The sequence below is a fragment of the Mchenga conophoros genome, linkage group LG7, assembly GCF_057382185.1.
Source record: "Mchenga conophoros isolate Kocher_MC1m ecotype Shallow Benthic linkage group LG7, M_conophoros_male_GT1.1, whole genome shotgun sequence".
Classification (NCBI taxonomy): domain Eukaryota; kingdom Metazoa; phylum Chordata; class Actinopteri; order Cichliformes; family Cichlidae; genus Mchenga; species Mchenga conophoros.
The window spans coordinates 15,851,195-15,868,901 of NC_140532.1; the positions used below are offsets into that span (position 1 = coordinate 15,851,195).

Consider the following 17,707-nt stretch of genomic DNA (forward strand, 5'->3'; position numbering starts at 1 on the left):
AGTGACTTATTCAGTTTCAGCTGACTGCAGGTTTCCCCAACCTTATAAACAGTACATGTTTGCACAATAACTGAAATCAGCCCACCGAATGAACAATGGGCTGTGAGGTCATTTCTTTGATCATTAATATGCAAATTGTCATGACCATTGATCAACAACCACTGATCAAGGCCCATTGGTCAAAGATCATGAGTACCATTCACAGAGAGTTGGGGAATGGCTGCAATCACAGCATTGTAAGATGGCAAAAGATATAACCTTAGGCCCCCTCCTTGACTCCCCATCCAGGATGTGCACATCCTCATCATTGAAAGTGTCCATTGGCCTGTAGGTGTAAATAGACTGCGGAGTCTTGCCCTGAAAAGTTAGCTCTTCTGTGTTGTGCCATCCACTTCGACAGAGGTTGTTTGGTTTCCCCGATGTATATATATATATATATATATATATCATTGCAATCCTACACCACAGTTTAAGACCAAAAATGTAATCTGAACTTTCAAGCATTGCAATTACTTCACTGACTCGACAACTTCTTTCTTGTCAGGCAGACCGAGTCATGGGATAGCCTCAGTTAAAAACAAAAACAAAACCCTGTGTGTTGCATACTTGTCACAAGCATTCATACCATCTCGGCTGGTGCTTAAACATTGATGAGACAACCTGTAAGTGTGTGTGTGCGCGCGCGCTGCTCCCTGAGGGATTTCAGCCCCCCTCACTAATCTGTTGTAGTTTCATTTTCAGATGAGTACAGAAACTGTCCCAGTTCAGAACCAGTTGTTAGAAAGTTTAGTTAGCAGGTGCCAATGAATGCCAATACACTGAACGGGACTTGCACTTAACAGCGTACACTATATTACTCTGTGTTGGGGGACATGCGCAGTGTGTTTTTTGGGTCAAAACAATTACTGAGAAAGATGCCTGCCACTACATTAGTGTTATCTTTGGAGACCTCTTTGGAGCAATAACATAAGTAAAATGAGATTTACCCTACAGCAAGAAACTCAAGGATGAAGCACAGGTATGCAACACAACTTTATTGAAACTCTTGAAGCAACATCCATTTACAAACAAGGAAATGGGAGCTTGTTGAACGTAAATGCCTTTTTTTGGAGCCAAAATTACAGAAAAGAACAGGGGAAAAAAAAAAAACAACAACTCCCAGGGATTGGACCAGTGGCAGGTGTATTTTTTAAATACAAAAAAAAATTAAAATAATTAAAAAAAACATAACTTATGAAATCGTTCAAGTTTACAGGAAGATTGAGACACAGGGCATATGTAAATCATTGATTTACAGTTTAGCTTGCGTTTGAAACTTTAAATGACTTCCAAATATCAAAGCAGGCATTACTTTGATTTAAGAGATGGACGAGAGGGAAAGAAGAAAAAACAAAAACAATGGGCGTGAGTGAGATGGGGCAAATGCATTCTCGAATTCTGGATTTTCAGTGTGGTGCAAGTTAATCAGTCACAGTCATTATGAAAAGGCCTTTTCAGGATCGCATTGCTTGAGTGCTGCCTCTTGACACTCCTCTGGGTCCCTGACCAGCTCCACGTTTGTAGTTCTGCTGGTAACCGTCCTAAAAAAGAAAAAACAAAAAGGAAAGGGATGTTTTAGAAATTGTAACAACAAAACAGCAACAAAGATCACGTACAGTTTGAACACTTCTTTCATACCCTCTGATAATTCCCATTTGAGTAATCCCGAGGTGTGCTGTACTGAGTTTGTCCATATCCCGAGTTTGGAGAGTTGGCGAAAGGAGCACGATAACCATCGTAGCCACCTGGAAACACAAAGACACAAATTAGAATTAATGCATGAGAAACTCATGCTACCAAATACAAATGTGTAATAAAAGAGAACGTCCTGGTCGTGGAACACTGGACCAGCTCTTTATCCTCTCCAGGATACTTGAGGGTGCATGGGAGTTTGCCCAACCAGTCTACATGTGTTTTGTGGACTTGGAGAAGGCATACGACCGTGTCCCTCGGGGTGTCCTGTGGGAGGTGTTGCGGGAATATGGGGTGTCTGGCCCATTGCTACGGGCCATTCGATCCCTATACAACCGTTGCAAGAGCTTGGTTCGCATTGCCGGCAATAAGTTGGACTCGTTCCCGGTGGGTGATGGGCTCCGCCAGGGCTGCCCTTTGTCTCCGGTTCTGTTCATAATTTTTATGGACAGAATTTCTAGGCGCAGCCAAGTGGCGGAGGACTTTCGCTTTGGTGGCCTCAGAATCTCATCTCTGATTTTTGCAGATGATGTGGTTCTGTTGGCTTCATCGGGTGAGGGCCTCCAGCTCGCACTGGAACGGTTCGCAGCCGAGTGTGAAGCAGCGGGAATGAGGATCAGCACCTCCAAATCTGAGGCCATGGTTCTCAGCCGGAAAAGGGTGGAGTGCCCACTCCGGGTCGGGGATGAGTTCCTGCCCCAAGTGGAGGAGTTCAAGTATCTCGGGGTCTTGTTCGCGAGTGATGGGAGAAGGGAGCCGGAGATCGACAGACGGATTGGGGCTGCAGCTGCAGTAATGCGGACGCTGCACCGGTCCGTCGTGGTGAAGAGGGAGCCGAGTGTAAAAGCGAAGCTCTCAATTTACCGGTCGATCTACGTCCCTACCCTCACCTATGGCCACGAGCTGTGGGTAGTGACCGAAAGAACGAGATCGCGGATACAAGCGGCAGAAATGAGCTTCCTCCGAAGGGTGGCTGGCCTCTCCCTTAGAGATAGGGTGAGAAGTTCGGCCATCCGGGAGGGGCTCAGAGTAGAGCAGCTGCTGCTCCACATCGAAAGGAGCCAGCTGAGGTGGTTCGGGCATCTGACAAGGATGCCCCCTGGGCGCCTCCTGGGTGAGGTGTTCCAGGCATGTCCCACCGGGAGGAGGCCCCGGGGCAGACCCAGGACACGCTGGAGAGATTATATCTCTTGGCTGGCCTGGGAACGCCTTGGTATTCCTCCGGATAAGCTGGAGGAGGTGGCTGGGGAGAGGGAGGTCTGGGCCTCTTTGCTTAGGCTGCTGCCCCCGCGACCCGGCCCCGGATAAAGATGGATGGATGGATGGATGGAAAATAAAATAAAATAAAGAAATGAACAAATAAATTACATATTCAGTCTTGTTTCAAAGTGAAACCACTAACTTACAGCTGAGGGTGTTATCATACCTCGGAAACCATTTGATGAGCCTCTGTATCCATTGATCATGCCCCGGGCGTTGCGAGGTCCACCACGAGACATACCTCTGCTGTTATAGAAGGACTGAGCCTGCCTGCCAAAGCCTGGACCCTGCTGGGAAGGCTGTTGATGGCCTCCAGGTTGGTCTTGGGAATGGAAGGCACCAACTACTAAAAAATAAACCAAGATAGCAAGGGGTCCAAAACACAATAACTCAGTCTGTAGTTGAACAAGAACATGCATTTAAATAAAGTTTAACTGCAGTGAAGCCTCTAGGAAGGGAAAAAGGAAAAAAAAAAAAAAAAAAAAAAAAAAAAAAAAAAAATAGACAGGAAAACTTAAGTTGCGAAGATAAAATTTAAAGTCTGCCCACCAGATTGCAGCTGTTCTGGCTGCATCTCCGTCTGCTCCACTGGATGCTGTGGCTGGCTGCTAAAGGCCTGGTTATTGTAGCTCTGATACTGGCTGGCCTGGTTCAAAGCCTCAGCCTCATTAGCTGGTGGGACTGGAGCATTAAGGTTGAACACCTGAGGGATAAACAAAACCCACATTGTTATGAAGCCAAAAATCAGAGGAAAGGTCACATGGTTATTAGGAGTAAAGTCCACTGCCACCCATTTCCTGATTTCAACTGTTCTGCTATAAACGTATTTTAAACGCAATGTGATAAGGTCACTTCAGGACTCAAAACAAACAAACAAAAAAAAAAGTAAGTCATTAATGAACTTCTGTTGTGACTCCAGTGGTGAAGAGCACTCTGTGCTCCAAACAGCTGGTTTATCCACATGATGCGCTTGATGCTCCAGATTTCAGTAAAATTTTTTTCTTTAATCACACTCCAAGCATGGAAGGGGAACAGCTGCACGATGCACGAGAACTGTGAATGCTACAACACCACAACTGAGGGTATCCAACCACGTTCCACACATGCATGCTAAAAAGCAGCTTGTTTGTTGTATTTGGCTGAACAGCGTGAAAAGTTGACAAGTGTGTGAATGTTTAACAAAATTAGAGGACCAAAGATATGGAAAACAGTGCATGTGTGGAATACATGAAACAAAGCAGAACCCCACATGGAGTAAACCCTGAAATTGCCATAAAGAACAACATGGTTTTAACACAGGCTATTTTATGACATGAGAAGCAGTTCATATTTATACCTCCAAAAACAAAAAAAATCAAAAGGAAGCAAAGCCTTACTGTCTGCATGGACTGGAATGGTGCTGCGTTGACATTGATGCCACCACTGTGAGGAGCTTTGGAAACAGGCTGGAACACCGGCGTCTGTGAGGCTGGAGGGAGAACTGTAGAGGGTGGAGGCTGCTCCGACAAAGACATGGAGGGCTGTTGAGCAGGGAAGGCATAATACACATCACATTAAAAACGGTCAGCAAAATTTCACATGACTGCAAATGAGCACTTCCCCACCTTTCAATGGAAAAACTACTCCATATATAAAGAGTTTAAAAATTAAAGCTTTACTGAAGTCCCACCACAGTTTACCTGGATGGGGTCAATGGATTCTGCTGAGGGTCGAGGATCTGGTGTGTGTGAGGTCTGATACATAGGTGGTGGTGTTGGAGATATGATTGGAACCTGTAAACAGTAGGAGTAGAAATTACACCCATTCTCCATACAATTTCTAACAGCATGTTTGCTTATATTTAAGTACTTACTTGTGTGGGCTCAGGTTGAACAGGAACAGAGTTGGGTTGTGATAGCCGGGTCTCAGGATGAACTAAGACAATTTAAACATTGTCAGACCTGACATAACTTAAAACAAATAAAATAAAGACTGTTTCTCTTTGGTACAACATACCTGGAGGACACCCCATCTGTGGCACCTCCATGTTTTGGGCAGGTTTCATGGGCTGCGCCGATACAATGGCTGGGTCAATAGGCTGTCCATCGAACTCCAACATGGAGTCCTGAGAATAGAGGTAATTAGTACCAAGTTACAACATCCAAACACAAACAGCAGTGCTTTCAACTAAATCCACACCTGCATGAAGTTGTACGTCCCCTGCATCTGCGCCATTAAGTCTTGCACCACCTGCTTCCTGGCCATGGGGTCAGTAGGAGGCGCAGGAGACGTCAAGTTCATTGGGTGGGTATCCAGGGCAACAGGGGGCGCTGCAGGCTGCACAGGCTGCTGCTGCGGTTGCTGCTGTTGTAAGGCAGCAACTGCCTGATAGTGGAAGGGGGAGAGGACAAGTGAGTGAGAAATGCACTGAACGAGAACCACTGAAAAGTGGTTTAATGTTCATGAAAAGTTGTATGCATTCGTATTCACATCAGGATTAGTAAACCAAGACATCACAGATTAAGACCAAAAATGTAATCTGAGCTTTCCAGCATTGCAATTACTTCATTGACTCGACAACTTCTTTCTTGTCAGGCAGACCGAGTCATGGGATATCCTCAGTTAAAAACAAAACCTTGTGTGTTGCACACTTGTCACAAGCATTCATACCATCTCAGGGTGGCGCTCAAACATAGATGTGACAACCTGTAAGTAGACAAAGCCAGAGTATATATATAGAAATGCCCCGGATGTGAAAAAGATTTACTGCTCCCTGAGGGATCCCCCCCTCACTAATCGTTTCATTTTCAGATGAGTACAGAGAAATTGTCCCAGTTGAGAACCAGTTCTTAGAAAGTTCTGTTAGCAGGTGCCAATGAATGCCAATACACTGAGCAGGACTCGCAGGGGGGAAAAAGCCTGGAAATGATAACGACTTCTATCCTGAATCATAGTTGGTTAATCAAGTCTTTAATGAAAAATAACTGGCTTCAGGATTAGCACACAAACTCAAATAAGTAAAAAGGAGTTAAACTGTTAGCCACGTACTGCCTAGAGCAGAATCAAAAGCTCCACAGAGCTCTATAGGTAACTGCATACTGAACCATTTAGCAAACAGGTTACACCACATTTCTTCAGCTGCACTTAAAGAGAAGTGTGGCTGCTGTCATCACAACCACCACTCCTTGAGTTTAGCAAAACATGTGATAGACTGGATTTAAAAAATAAAATAAAATAAAACTTCAAGTGTTGCCTAAATCTTCTTCAATATTTATCCCCAAATTTTCAAGTTTTTGAAATAAATAAAAGTACAGAAAGATTACCCTCTAATGAGAGAATGAAAATGTTAGTTTCTGCGATAGCAGCAGCCGCTAGTTGTTTTTTTCTTCTCTACAAATTTCTGTTTCATGGTCATGTTGCTGATGTTTTGAAACAGCTTCAGAAGCCAGAATTTACAAAAACACTGAATTAATAAAGACTGTACAAAAAAAAAAAAAAAAAAAAAACTCTTGGAGATTTAAGTACAAGCAGAAGATGTATTTTCTTTCAAAACATATTTAATTACTACTACTAGCTTTGAGTTAGCTCATTAATTTTCAAATCTACTTCATAATTACATCATACCTCCGTTTCTCGGGTCCACTCGTCTCCCTGTTCCTTCTCACTGCCGCTGTATGTGCCATCTGGAATGAACTGTCTGTTTACAAACTGGAAGTAATAAAGCAAACATCAGCACAAAGATGAAAATATAATAAGCTCCCCAGATTTTGATGGAAGAGAAAAACTTGCTCTCACCTCTGTTGTTTCCACTGCAATGGGCTCTGTGAATTCCTCAATTATTTCAGTGTCTGTAAAGAGGAAAAATTATTCAGTGAATGCTGTGATGACTTCTTTATTGCTGGATTATGTTAGGACTTTTTAAGTGGTAAGACATCAGAAAGTGGTCAAGACCTGGATCGGCAGTCTGCTCTTCTGCTTCTGACGATTCAGCTACTACTGCAGGTGCTGCAGCAGCAGCTGGCTCTTCCTCTTCTTCTTCCTCCTCACACACTCCATTTTGGTGAGATGGAATCCGGTCAAAGTACCCACTCAGCAGAACCTGGTCCAAAGTCTCCTTCAGTGCCTTGTCTAGCAGAGGGGGTGACAAAAAAAATAAAATAAAATTCAGCATTTCAACAGAAACTCAAACCATCAAAGCATGCATTGAGCTGCCACGGGAATAACAAAGTGTCAGTATTAGGACCTTTGGATCAATAGATGACTTAACAGGAAGTGTTTCTGATACACTAAGGAGAGCTTAACAAGCTAAACTCCAAACGAGATGTAACAATACTGAGTTTCAATTAAATAAACACTGAGCAGTGATGCAAGCTTTACATCCCACACTAAACCTGAACTTCCACTTTTTAAAAAAGATAAATGTGCAAATTTGAGGAATTTCATCAGTAAAAAGACCACACATTTAGTGACTGCAGCCTCAAAATGTTTTCCCCCTGCATCTTCCACAGGAATCAAAGCCAAAGATCAGTGTTTTTATTATTACTTTCAGAACTGCCTCTGAATGAGACATTGTTGTCTAGCTAAAGGTTAAAATGGCTTTACAAAACAAACAATGTTTTTAATCACGATGTAGATGGTGGTGGATGCATAGTAGGCAAATGCACACATTAACTGAACTGTTCTACAAAGAAAAGAACACAAGCTAATCATTTCTAAATGTGAATCCCTTTAAAAGGTTGATTCATGTAGTAGAAAATGGCATTAGTACTCCAGCTTTCCTCAGTTGGACACAGTAGGGCTCTGGTAATTTTCCAAGTCCAACTTTCAAAACTGTTGAATTCAGTGCTACTCCACCTTTAGTCTCTACAACACCACATACAGACTAAGCCTACAAACATTTGCAATAAAAATAATAATTAAAAAAAAAAAAAAAAAGATGATTCCCTGCAGCTCAGTTTTTAGTACCAAAGCCACATTAATTAACACCACCACGAACCACTTTGCTGAGCAATATTGTAAACAGATTTTTATGACAGTAGTAGGATTTAGCCTCCCCCTACCCTACTTCAATATGAAATAATAATAATAATAATAATAATAATAATAATAATAATAATAATAATAATAATAACAACAACAACAACAACAATACACAACAGCATTGGCTTTATACATATACAGTCATATTCTTCAGGTACAACAGCATCAAAAATAGCACAATATTTCCTATAAATATGTATCTATTCATATACATGTTTAGCCAATTATCCAATTCTGCGTCATGTGGTGGGCTGGAGCCTCTCCCAGATGTCAGATGAGAAGCAGGGTACACTGTGGCATGGTCACCAGCCCACTGCAGGGCTAACACAGAGAGACAACCATTCATGCTCACAATCACACCTCTGGCCAATTTATAATATACTAATTTATTTAACAGACATGTCTTTGGACTCTGGGAGAATGCCAGAGGACTGAGAACCTAGATAAGCTCACAGAGAACAAACAAATACTGCACAGAAAGGCCAATACAAGTATCCCTAGTATTGTTGTAAAACAGCCTCCAAATGGGATTTTTGGCACACATAAATATGAGGGAACTTACAGTCTTAAGTTGCTTTAAATCTATGAACTAAAAAGTATGGCAATGTGAAGACTGATGTAAGTTTTTAAAATAAAATAAATTAAAAAAAAAATCTAAGCCCATACAATGGAAACAATTTTGGTAAGAGCTTACTGATTGGATTATAAATCCAAACATGATTTATAATTTTCTTGAAAATGGTAGAAAACCTTCAAGATGATTCATGCATTTATGCTTTTGGATCTTCAGCCAAAGCAGCCCAGTATCTTTTCTTTCTCTGCCTTATGCTTTAGGTGAAAAAGTCTGCTGTCACTTTGATTAATCTCACCCTGACTCTCTGAATGAGACCTCTGACTGACAGGAAAGGGTTGAAAGGTGTCACAGTGAACTGGGTCACCAGTATCCTAATGTGGCTCTAAAAATCTGACTAGTGGAACCACAGGCGACAGGGCTGCTGGCACCCTGCCCTACTGCTGAGTCAGGATAAGCCCACAGCTCTCAGCCCCCTAGCTGAATGCAGTAGTGCGAGGCTTCAGGTCAGATCGCTGAGAATGCAGTAATGCCAATAGCCCCAAGCCTTGATTATTCACATTGCTGCATTAACAAAAACACTACATGCACATGTCATTAATGTATTAAGACTGACTTACAACCGGAGTAACTTTTGACCAGGCGCATTGATTTGGGATCTCCAGATTCGGACAACTACTCCCAAAGTATGCGACAGATTACTTATGACCAGCTTCAGTGTGATAAAAAGCTTACAGATGACTGTTGTGTCACCATCCATCTGATAAAATGTCCTGCCAACAATTTTCAGTGCCAGCTGGGCATCTAAATAAAGCCAATTTGTCTTGAATAATGACGCCCCTTAATTCTGCAATAAATTTTAGCAAGGCTGCAATTACATTATTTCAAGTATTATTTTACTTGACATTATCTTTGATAAGCTGAACTGCTTGTCTATAAAAAACTAAAAGGAGAAATAAAATGCTTTAGCTAATTGGCCAAAGCAATAGAGAAACTAAGAAACTGAATAATACACCAGAGTTGATTACTACGGAAATGAGTTAAAATTTGGCTTACATGTTGTTCCAACCACAGCCTTGTCCTTCCCTTCCAGCAGGTCCCAGAGGTGAACAGATGCATCTTCATACTGATCAGCGAGTCTGCACAGATAAAAATAAGCGCTTAAAATCAGCTTTTTATGGGGAAAAAGAAAACACAAAACCCACAACTAGGCACAAGTTTTCTGTATCATTGCCTTAGACAAACCTGATGTTTTGGTCACGTTCTGGCCCCACTAGCTTGTAGAACTCATCAAAAACTGCAAGGTCTGCATCTGTCAGCAGTGGTGAGCCACCAACTCCCTGCTTCAGGTCCTGCCGCACAGTTTCATCACCCAGCCGATCAAGGATGAACTGCAGCTCCAGAACCGTCTTCAGCCTTCTTTGCTCAGCTTCCTCCCGCTGCAGCTGCTCCCTCCTTGCAGACTTCTTCACTACTTTCTGGATCTGAGGATAATGAGTATGAGCCACAAAAGATCAAGTTATTACAATCCAGGGTGTACACATCTTTGATGAACATTTCTAGAAAATTAAAACTCAACCTTACATCTTGTCCCAATGTGACAAATGTCTTTTGCAACTCTCGGGCAAATTCCAAGTTATTCATGACTTCCTGGTACTTGGAGAGGGCTTCCTAAAAAGATGAAGGAACAGATGTTTCACAAGTTTTACATTCCTTTTAAAAATGATTTTGGTTTCCAAGTACCCACCAGCTGGTCCTGATTAAGACCCTCCCCTTTATTCTTCCTGACTTCATAATCATCCAGTTTGCTCTGTAACAAGATGCAAAAATGCAACAAACAGTTTAAAGATTAACCACAATGTAGACAACTGGTTATTGTCAGAAATTCAGTTTAGTCAAGCAGACCTGGAACAAACCGGTCAATAGTCCTCACCTTTTTCTTCTCCATGTTGCGCACCTTCTTTTCAATAACAACAAGAACTTGCTTCAAAACTTCAGACTGTCCACCAAGTGCAAGATTGCCCATTGACCCTGGAGCGGATCCCACATCTGGGCTGGCAGACTGCACCGTCCTGTTTGCATTCATTGCTGAGGGCATCTAGGAATTGAAAGTATAACAGTTCAGCTTTTGGTGACAAAAATATTTTCATGTACTCAAAAAACAGAAAGAAAAAAAAAAAAGTATAGTGGAAAATACTCAAAACTATCTGTGGACCACAGGGAACCGTGTCATTGTTTTGCTTCAGCTAAAGATAACTTTTATTAATGACTAACCTGAAAATCATCTTAGGTTAAATTATTAATTTCACTCAAAACCTTCAAAAAGGACACACCAAATAGATCCTCTTAGGCAGGATCACTGCAGATAATTTTCTACATCAATAAGAATTACATAGATTCAGCCACAGCAGGCCCCTGACTCAGCATTTAGTGCCACAGCAGATTTAGGCTTCATGTTACCTTAAAAACAACAACATATAAATAATTCGAATTAATTTCAAGCAGCAAAATACACAGATTTTAAGTGGTAGATAGTTTTTTACAATATAAACATGATGACTTGACTGGAAGTTGTAATAAGCAGATATCCAGAGTTAATATATTAATAACTGATAAAAAACAACAACAACAACAACAAACAAAACTGGGAATAAAGTATCAGAATATGACGAGTAGAGAAGCTGCAGATTTGGATTTATTTTTGCACTGTGCTTCACAATTTCGACTGAATTCTTTGAGAAAACTGTTGCTATCAGTCCCTATACTACATGAGATACCGTCATGTGCATGCTAAGGTGGGTCTGGATGTACTAATTGCTGGATGGGTATATTTGAGAGGTTAACTGAAAGCTTTATTAAGTTTTCCTTGTGCGTACTCTGGAGAGACAGCGAACTATTCTGCTTAGAATGTAAAGCTCCTGATGTATATTCTTGACACTTAAGTTCGTAAATGAAACAGTCAACTATACTATACACGAAAATAAATATGGTCACTGGTGAATAACATAACTAGAGCAACTGGCCCAAATAACACAGCAGACCTAATATATTTTTTTTAACATGATGTATTATAGCTGTAATTTAAGTGACAGTGAAGTTAGCTATAGTTTTGTAACAGTAAGTGTTCAAGACAAAAACCCTAGGCCTTAAAACTATTCTCTAATAGCATCTGGCTAACTTTAATCCAAACTGCGCAGCCTTGAGATATCATTTTTCTAACCCCGCACTTTCTCCCCGTCAATATAGCTTCCTCAGACCTCGGGCTGTAAATCTATACCACTCGCTAGCAAGTCTGAGCCTCCTCGGCAGTACGGCCAGCTTGCAGATCTCATCTCTTCGATTTGGTAAAATGGCCTTGGCCGCACTACCGTTAGCACACACCACTGACTTAGCATCTGATAGCTACAGCAGCGCGTGCTAGCCACAAGCCGGCCGCCGGGAGACCCGTTGCCTCGATACAGCGGCTCCCGAATGACCCACCTTGCTGTTTTATATCCACAGGGGAGCTCGGCAGCGAAAAGTACGAAAAGGCCAAGTTGTTATTATTGTTGTGTTGCTTTATTTTTCTCTTGCACTCTTGTGTGGGATCCGCCCCGCCGGCCTCACCGACAACTGAGACGGTTCGAAAGAAGAAGAAACTCTTTATAAAGGCGAAGGTCCGTTTTTAGCTATCTTAGATATGCCTGAATATATATACGCGGAAAAATCACGAAAAAAAATATTTTTATTTAACGCAAACAATTAAAAAAGTCAGACTTTACCATTAAGAAATCAATAATTAATCACTTAAATAAATGGAAAGTTATAAGCCAATTAAACGTTTGCAGTTTCTATTTGTGATCAGGCATAATTGTCTCCAGCCTCCAGACAGAAAATCTGCACAATCATTAGCTTTGATTAGGCTATCATATCTTTCCCTGTGCCTCGTACAGTTTATCCACTGCTACTCTGAGCACCACCTCACACCTGCTCTACAATCTTTTATAGCAGCAGTTCAAAGTTATATAGATCATGTAAGTGTGCATTTAAATATGTAAGATGGCCTGTAAGACCCCTAAGAGTTCAGAAGTTTCACTTGAGTTTATATATATATATATATATATATATATATATATATATATATATATATGTATGTATATATATATATATATATATATATATATATATGTATGTATATATATATATATATATATATATATATATATATATATATATATATATATATGTATATGTGTGTGTGTTTATACTTTCTCTCTGTACTCAAGCTTTGCATGTAATTAATTTTGCCAAAAAACAAACAAAACAAACAAAAAAGGACACAATATACAAATTTAAAAGTAACATACTACTTTCCTTAATTGCATGTTTTAAGGTCAGTAGTATACAAAAGTCTTGGACCATCCCTAGGAAAGCTTCAACAACCCTGAGAATCAACATTTGTATATAATGACTTTAAACTGACTGGCTGACTTTATACTGACTGGTCCCTTGGAGGCCAATCCATAACTAATACTCTTTACTTGTGTGTTTTTTCTGTCCAGGTATGCTTTTACTGTATTGGCACGTGTTTGGGATTATTGCCATGCTAAAAACTGAAGCCATTATCAATCAGACACTTACCAGATGGTATTGCATGGTGTCTTAAAATTTGTCTGTACTTTTCTGCTTTGCAAATTTCATCAATTTTGACAGTATCTTCAACTGCACTGGCTGAAGAGCCATGTCATCTACACTGTGTTTTGCAGATGACTGTAGACACTCACTGTTGTACCTCTATCCTGACTTCCTTTATACAAACTGATAACGATTTGAGATTCATGACTCCATACGACCTGTTACCACTGATTTTCAGTCCAATTCTTGTGTAATTTGGGATACCTTTTCTTCTTGTTCCCCTTCCTTGGGAATAGCTTCTTGACAGCTACCATTCCAGTGAAATCATTTCTAAGCACATACGTTTTAAATAATGTTCATATGCTGTGGACAGTTCTTTTGGCCTGCCACTTATTTATCCTCCACTTGTTCAGTTTCCTCAGATTTTTTTAAGGGCACACCATACCAAGATATACCAGGTCTCTTTGGGAATCACCTTGATAGTGCAAAAATTCTACATTACGCCTGTGAGTTATTTTTGGTATTTTTCATAGATTCAACTAAACGGGAAAAAATAATGTGCTAGGTGTCTGTTATATGTATACACAACAATGGTCCTTGAGTTAGGTGCCTTTTTATGCTTGAATGATTCATGGTTAAGTAACAAATGGCTTAACAAAAAACTAACAAAAAAAAAGCCCAAATCAAAACATTACAAAAAAATCCTCTGAAAATGGTGAGGTACAAGGACTGGACTGAACATAAGTGAAAAAGTAGCCAATGTCCAACTAAAAACGTGGCCCAGCAGCATGCTTTGGAGACTTAAACTTAATACTGGCAGCTAGCTAGAGAGCTATGATGGATATAACAACAGGCATGATATGTTTGTGTTATATTTTCAAGAACTTAAAATTAGAAATCATCTTAAAAAACAATCCTGAGGAATTGTTTGAGAACATTTACAGCCTCATTGTGATGGACTGGTGACCTGTCCAGGGTGTACCCTGCCAAAGCTGGGATAGGCTTCTGTCCTCTGTGACCCTAGATTGAATAAGTGGATGAAAATAGACAGATGGAATCTCCTGCACCTCTTTTGTCATGATTCCAAGGTCTAAAACCTGCAATGCAGTTTTTTATATGAAAAAAAGTATTTAAGTTAATATCTCTATTTTACTTTTATCCATTTTAGAATAATAAGTGTCTAGTTCTACAAGCACCTAAACAAATAGATTTTAACAAATGTAACAACGATCTTACAGGGTTGACATGTTCAACCAAAGATAGTTTTTAGTTACTTATCACCAGGTGGCAGTAAAGGTCAATATATGATCAACAAATATTGATGCTGGACTGAAGTGAAAGTTTCACTCTTCCCTTACATGGAAATATGTTGACCAGTTTTTAATAAATGTAATTACTCAGACTTCAAATCTTTAAAAATGTAGTTTTTTATTTATAAATGAGGATAAAGGACTCACGCTAACAGACAAATGGACTTGATTAACAGAATTAAAAAAACAACAACAACTGCTTCTGGATTTTATTTTTTTTATTTTACTTTACACAATTTCCATGTAAGTTACATACCAGCTTGCCAGTCAAGCTTACCAGGAGACTATTGAAAAGAATGTGTAGCCAGCTTTCTGTTGTTTTGCCAAATACAGGAAGCAGTTAACATGTCTGCACAGCTTTTTGATTGCAATGTTCCACTAAAAGTGTTTTCTTTTAGGATAATAGTGATTATGGGAGGATCCCAAGGGTAAATGAAGCTCCCTTTCAGTGACTCATTTCCGCAGCCTGCTATATTTCAATCGAACAACGACTGTCCAGCTTTTCTAGTAGAATTCTAGGGTGGGTCCTCATCTGACCTCTGACCTTTACAACAAAACTTTTTAGGTTAAAGGCACAACTCAGTGCTTTGTGGTGCCAGTAAACAATAAAACATTTCTAGACCTTTTGCTGTTTAGGAGGGGTGTGCTAAACCAGAGCTAGATATCATTTCACTTTAGATTGGACAGGAAGTAGTCGTTTTTACTGATGCTGTTCCAGAGTTTGCACAATCGTAGAGTCAACACCATGTCCATAGTCTTTTACTTCAGGAAATTTTCCTGCAAGCACTTTCAATATTTTGTTTCTTGGGAAATAAATTCCCATTCTTTGCTGAATGACTAGCTTCTGTATGATTTTACTGTTTGCTTAGCAGCAATGTTTTTTTCCCCCCGACATTCCACACTGCTTTCAACTCCATAATGCTCTCAGTACAAAACAGGCAAAACAGGAAGTTGGACATGCACTTCCCTAAAGGTTGTCTACACTCTTAACTGTTTGCTCCCCAACTTGTACCCCAGAGAGGAATAAAAGCTGAAAATAGCAAACCACATTTCGCATAAAAGGTCACTATTGCCCTTATTTTAAATGCTATAAAGTTCAAAGCATGAAGTGTGAAAATCCCCCGCCTTTCAGTTTTATTACAGAGGTAGGGTGACACATGGATGTCAGATCTACAGTAATGTGCACCTCCTTTCTGGTGGCGTTTAAGAAGCGTTAAAACAGAGATATGGGTTTTACCACCCAGTCACAACAGCCTCGAGTTGTGTATGAGAATACTTTCTCCTATCACCCCGAGCCATCTGGAGTCTAGCAGTCTATCTGGGAAACCATGAGAAGGGTGCCATCGTGCATGTAGAGGAGTAGGAAGTGAATGCAATGTGCACCAACCCTTCAGGAAAGCTTCGTCTCTGCATGCCAGTTTGAACATCCTCTGGGCTCTCTCAGTCAGCTCCACAGGAAGTAGTGGATGACTTGTGTCATGCCAGTACTGATTTTGTCTTCTCTCTTGTGTTTCTCATCTGTCATGAATTTGTTCATGTGCTTTGTGTTAATGCCACGTGGCATTCTGGAAGGATTCAAATATTATCACTACACATGTATCCATGGGTAGTATTGATTGTGAGCTTCAAAACCTCCTTTGTTTAATTGTCTCAGAGAGGAGAAAGTTAAAATACCAAAAACTAAAAAGACTATTACAAACCTCCCCTCCTAAATGACACAATGCAAGCACTGACTGAAACTGTTGATCTTTGGCACCGTAAATTGGCACTCAGTCAATAAAACTTTAGCTGTTTAATTCATTATTTGATTATTTTACATCATTGAAAGCTCAAGAATAGTTTCTTGGCTGACTGCATGTAAAGACTGTTTATGACAAGAAAGAATGAACTTTAAATTTTAATATTAAACTATATGGATGGGAACTTTTCAAAGTACCAAAGAAATATTAATTAAACCATATGTGCAAATCATTTCATTACAAAGCCAAAGGAAAATTGCATTGTGCTGTTGTTGTTCATATGGATTCAGCAGGGATACTTACTTGATCCCCTGCTGAATTTGTATGTTTGCTCACTTCCAAAGATATGATCAGTATCTAATTTTTATGGTAGCTTTATTTTAATGGAGAGAGACAGAATATCGACCAAACATCCAGAAAGAAAGAAAAACATGACTTAATACTTGGTGGAGAAATTCTTGTTGCAAACATCACTAAGATATTTCTTGTAGTTAGTCAGGTTTGCACACATCTCAAGAGGATTTTTGGCCCACTAGTCTTTACATAAACTCTCTAAATACTTTAGGTTTCTTTGCTGCTGCTTAGAAACGTTAAACTTCAGGTCTTTCCACAGAAGTCTTACAGGATTGAGGCCTGGAGACTAGCTAGAGCACTCGAAGATGTTAACATGCTTCTTCTTTAGCCACTCCTTCGTTACCTTGGCGATATCTTTGGGTCATTGTCATGCTGGAAGACCCATCCACAGCATATCTTCAGCGTTCTGGCTGAAGAAAGGAAGTTCTTGTCCAAGATTTTATAGTACATGCTCCCATACATTTGCTCCTCAATACAGTGAAGTTGTCTTGTACCCTTAGCATAAAAATAAACCCAATGCATAATGTTTCCACCTCCATGCCTGACTGTAACGATGGTGTTCTTTGGGTCATGCTCACTTCTCTTCCTACAAACATGGCTGGCGGACTTGATGCCAAAGAGCTTGATTTTGGTTTCATTTGACCACAGCTCTTTCTCCCAAGACTTCTCTTGCGGGTGAAAGTTTTCAATCCATTATAGTGTAGTGTGTTGACAATGGTGTTCTGACTGTGGTCCCGACTTGCTTCAGATCATTAACAAGCTCCTCACATGTAGTTTTTGGCTGATCCACAACCTTTATCATGATCATCCTTACCCCTTGAGGCAAGATCTTGCATGGAGCTCCAGATCGATGCTCATTTTATATTTCTTCCATTTCCGAATAATCACATCAACAGTTGTTATCTACTCACCAAGCTTCTTGCTGATGGTCTTGTGGCTCATTTCAGCCTAATGCAGGTCTAAATTTTTGGCCCTGATATCCTTTGCCAGATTTTTGGTCTTGGAATGGAAAAAAATGATTCAGTGGATAGTTGTGCTTTGTATACATAATAAGTTGAGATCAGGAGTATCTGTAATTGATTGACTGATTGTAGCTTATGTGCCACATG

The 17,707-nt window shown here is 40.2% G+C and overlaps 1 protein-coding gene across 2 annotated transcripts; it reads right to left on the reverse strand.

Annotated features, from left to right (window-relative positions):
* Window positions 1–1,019: 1,019 nt before the first annotated feature.
* caprin1b (cell cycle associated protein 1b) lies at window positions 1,020–12,221 on the reverse strand. 2 transcript variants are annotated; one of them, XM_085282534.1, is made up of 18 exons: window positions 12,062–12,221; window positions 10,515–10,679; window positions 10,329–10,391; window positions 10,166–10,252; window positions 9,827–10,065; window positions 9,638–9,720; window positions 6,922–7,098; window positions 6,766–6,818; window positions 6,595–6,678; window positions 5,170–5,355; window positions 4,987–5,095; window positions 4,844–4,905; window positions 4,671–4,763; window positions 4,368–4,511; window positions 3,541–3,694; window positions 3,158–3,334; window positions 1,678–1,784; window positions 1,020–1,580 (listed from the first exon to the last, which is right to left on the reverse strand). In XM_085282534.1, exons 2-18 carry the CDS (start codon window positions 10,677–10,679, stop codon window positions 1,494–1,496), a joined length of 2,070 nt encoding a protein of 689 aa, XP_085138660.1. In that variant the 5' UTR covers window positions 12,062–12,221; the 3' UTR covers window positions 1,020–1,493. The 2 variants fall into 2 exon arrangements, with proteins under 2 accessions (XP_085138660.1, XP_085138659.1); XM_085282533.1 differs by having other exon boundaries at window positions 3,158–3,337.
* Between the last annotated feature and the right edge of the window lie 5,486 nt (window positions 12,222–17,707).

Bases quoted from the DNA above. Each gene is read 5' to 3' on its own strand.
- caprin1b (XM_085282533.1), bottom strand. From the start codon at position 10,679: ATGCCCTCAGCAATGAATGCAAACAGGACGGTGCAGTCTGCCAGCCCA. The intron at 6,819-6,921 runs GTCTTGACCACT...TCCTCTTTACAG, and splicing joins AGAGCAGACTGCCGATCCAG to ACACTGAAATAATTGAGGAA. The intron at 5,096-5,169 runs GTGTGGATTTAG...CTCTATTCTCAG, and splicing joins GGACGTACAACTTCATGCAG to GACTCCATGTTGGAGTTCGA.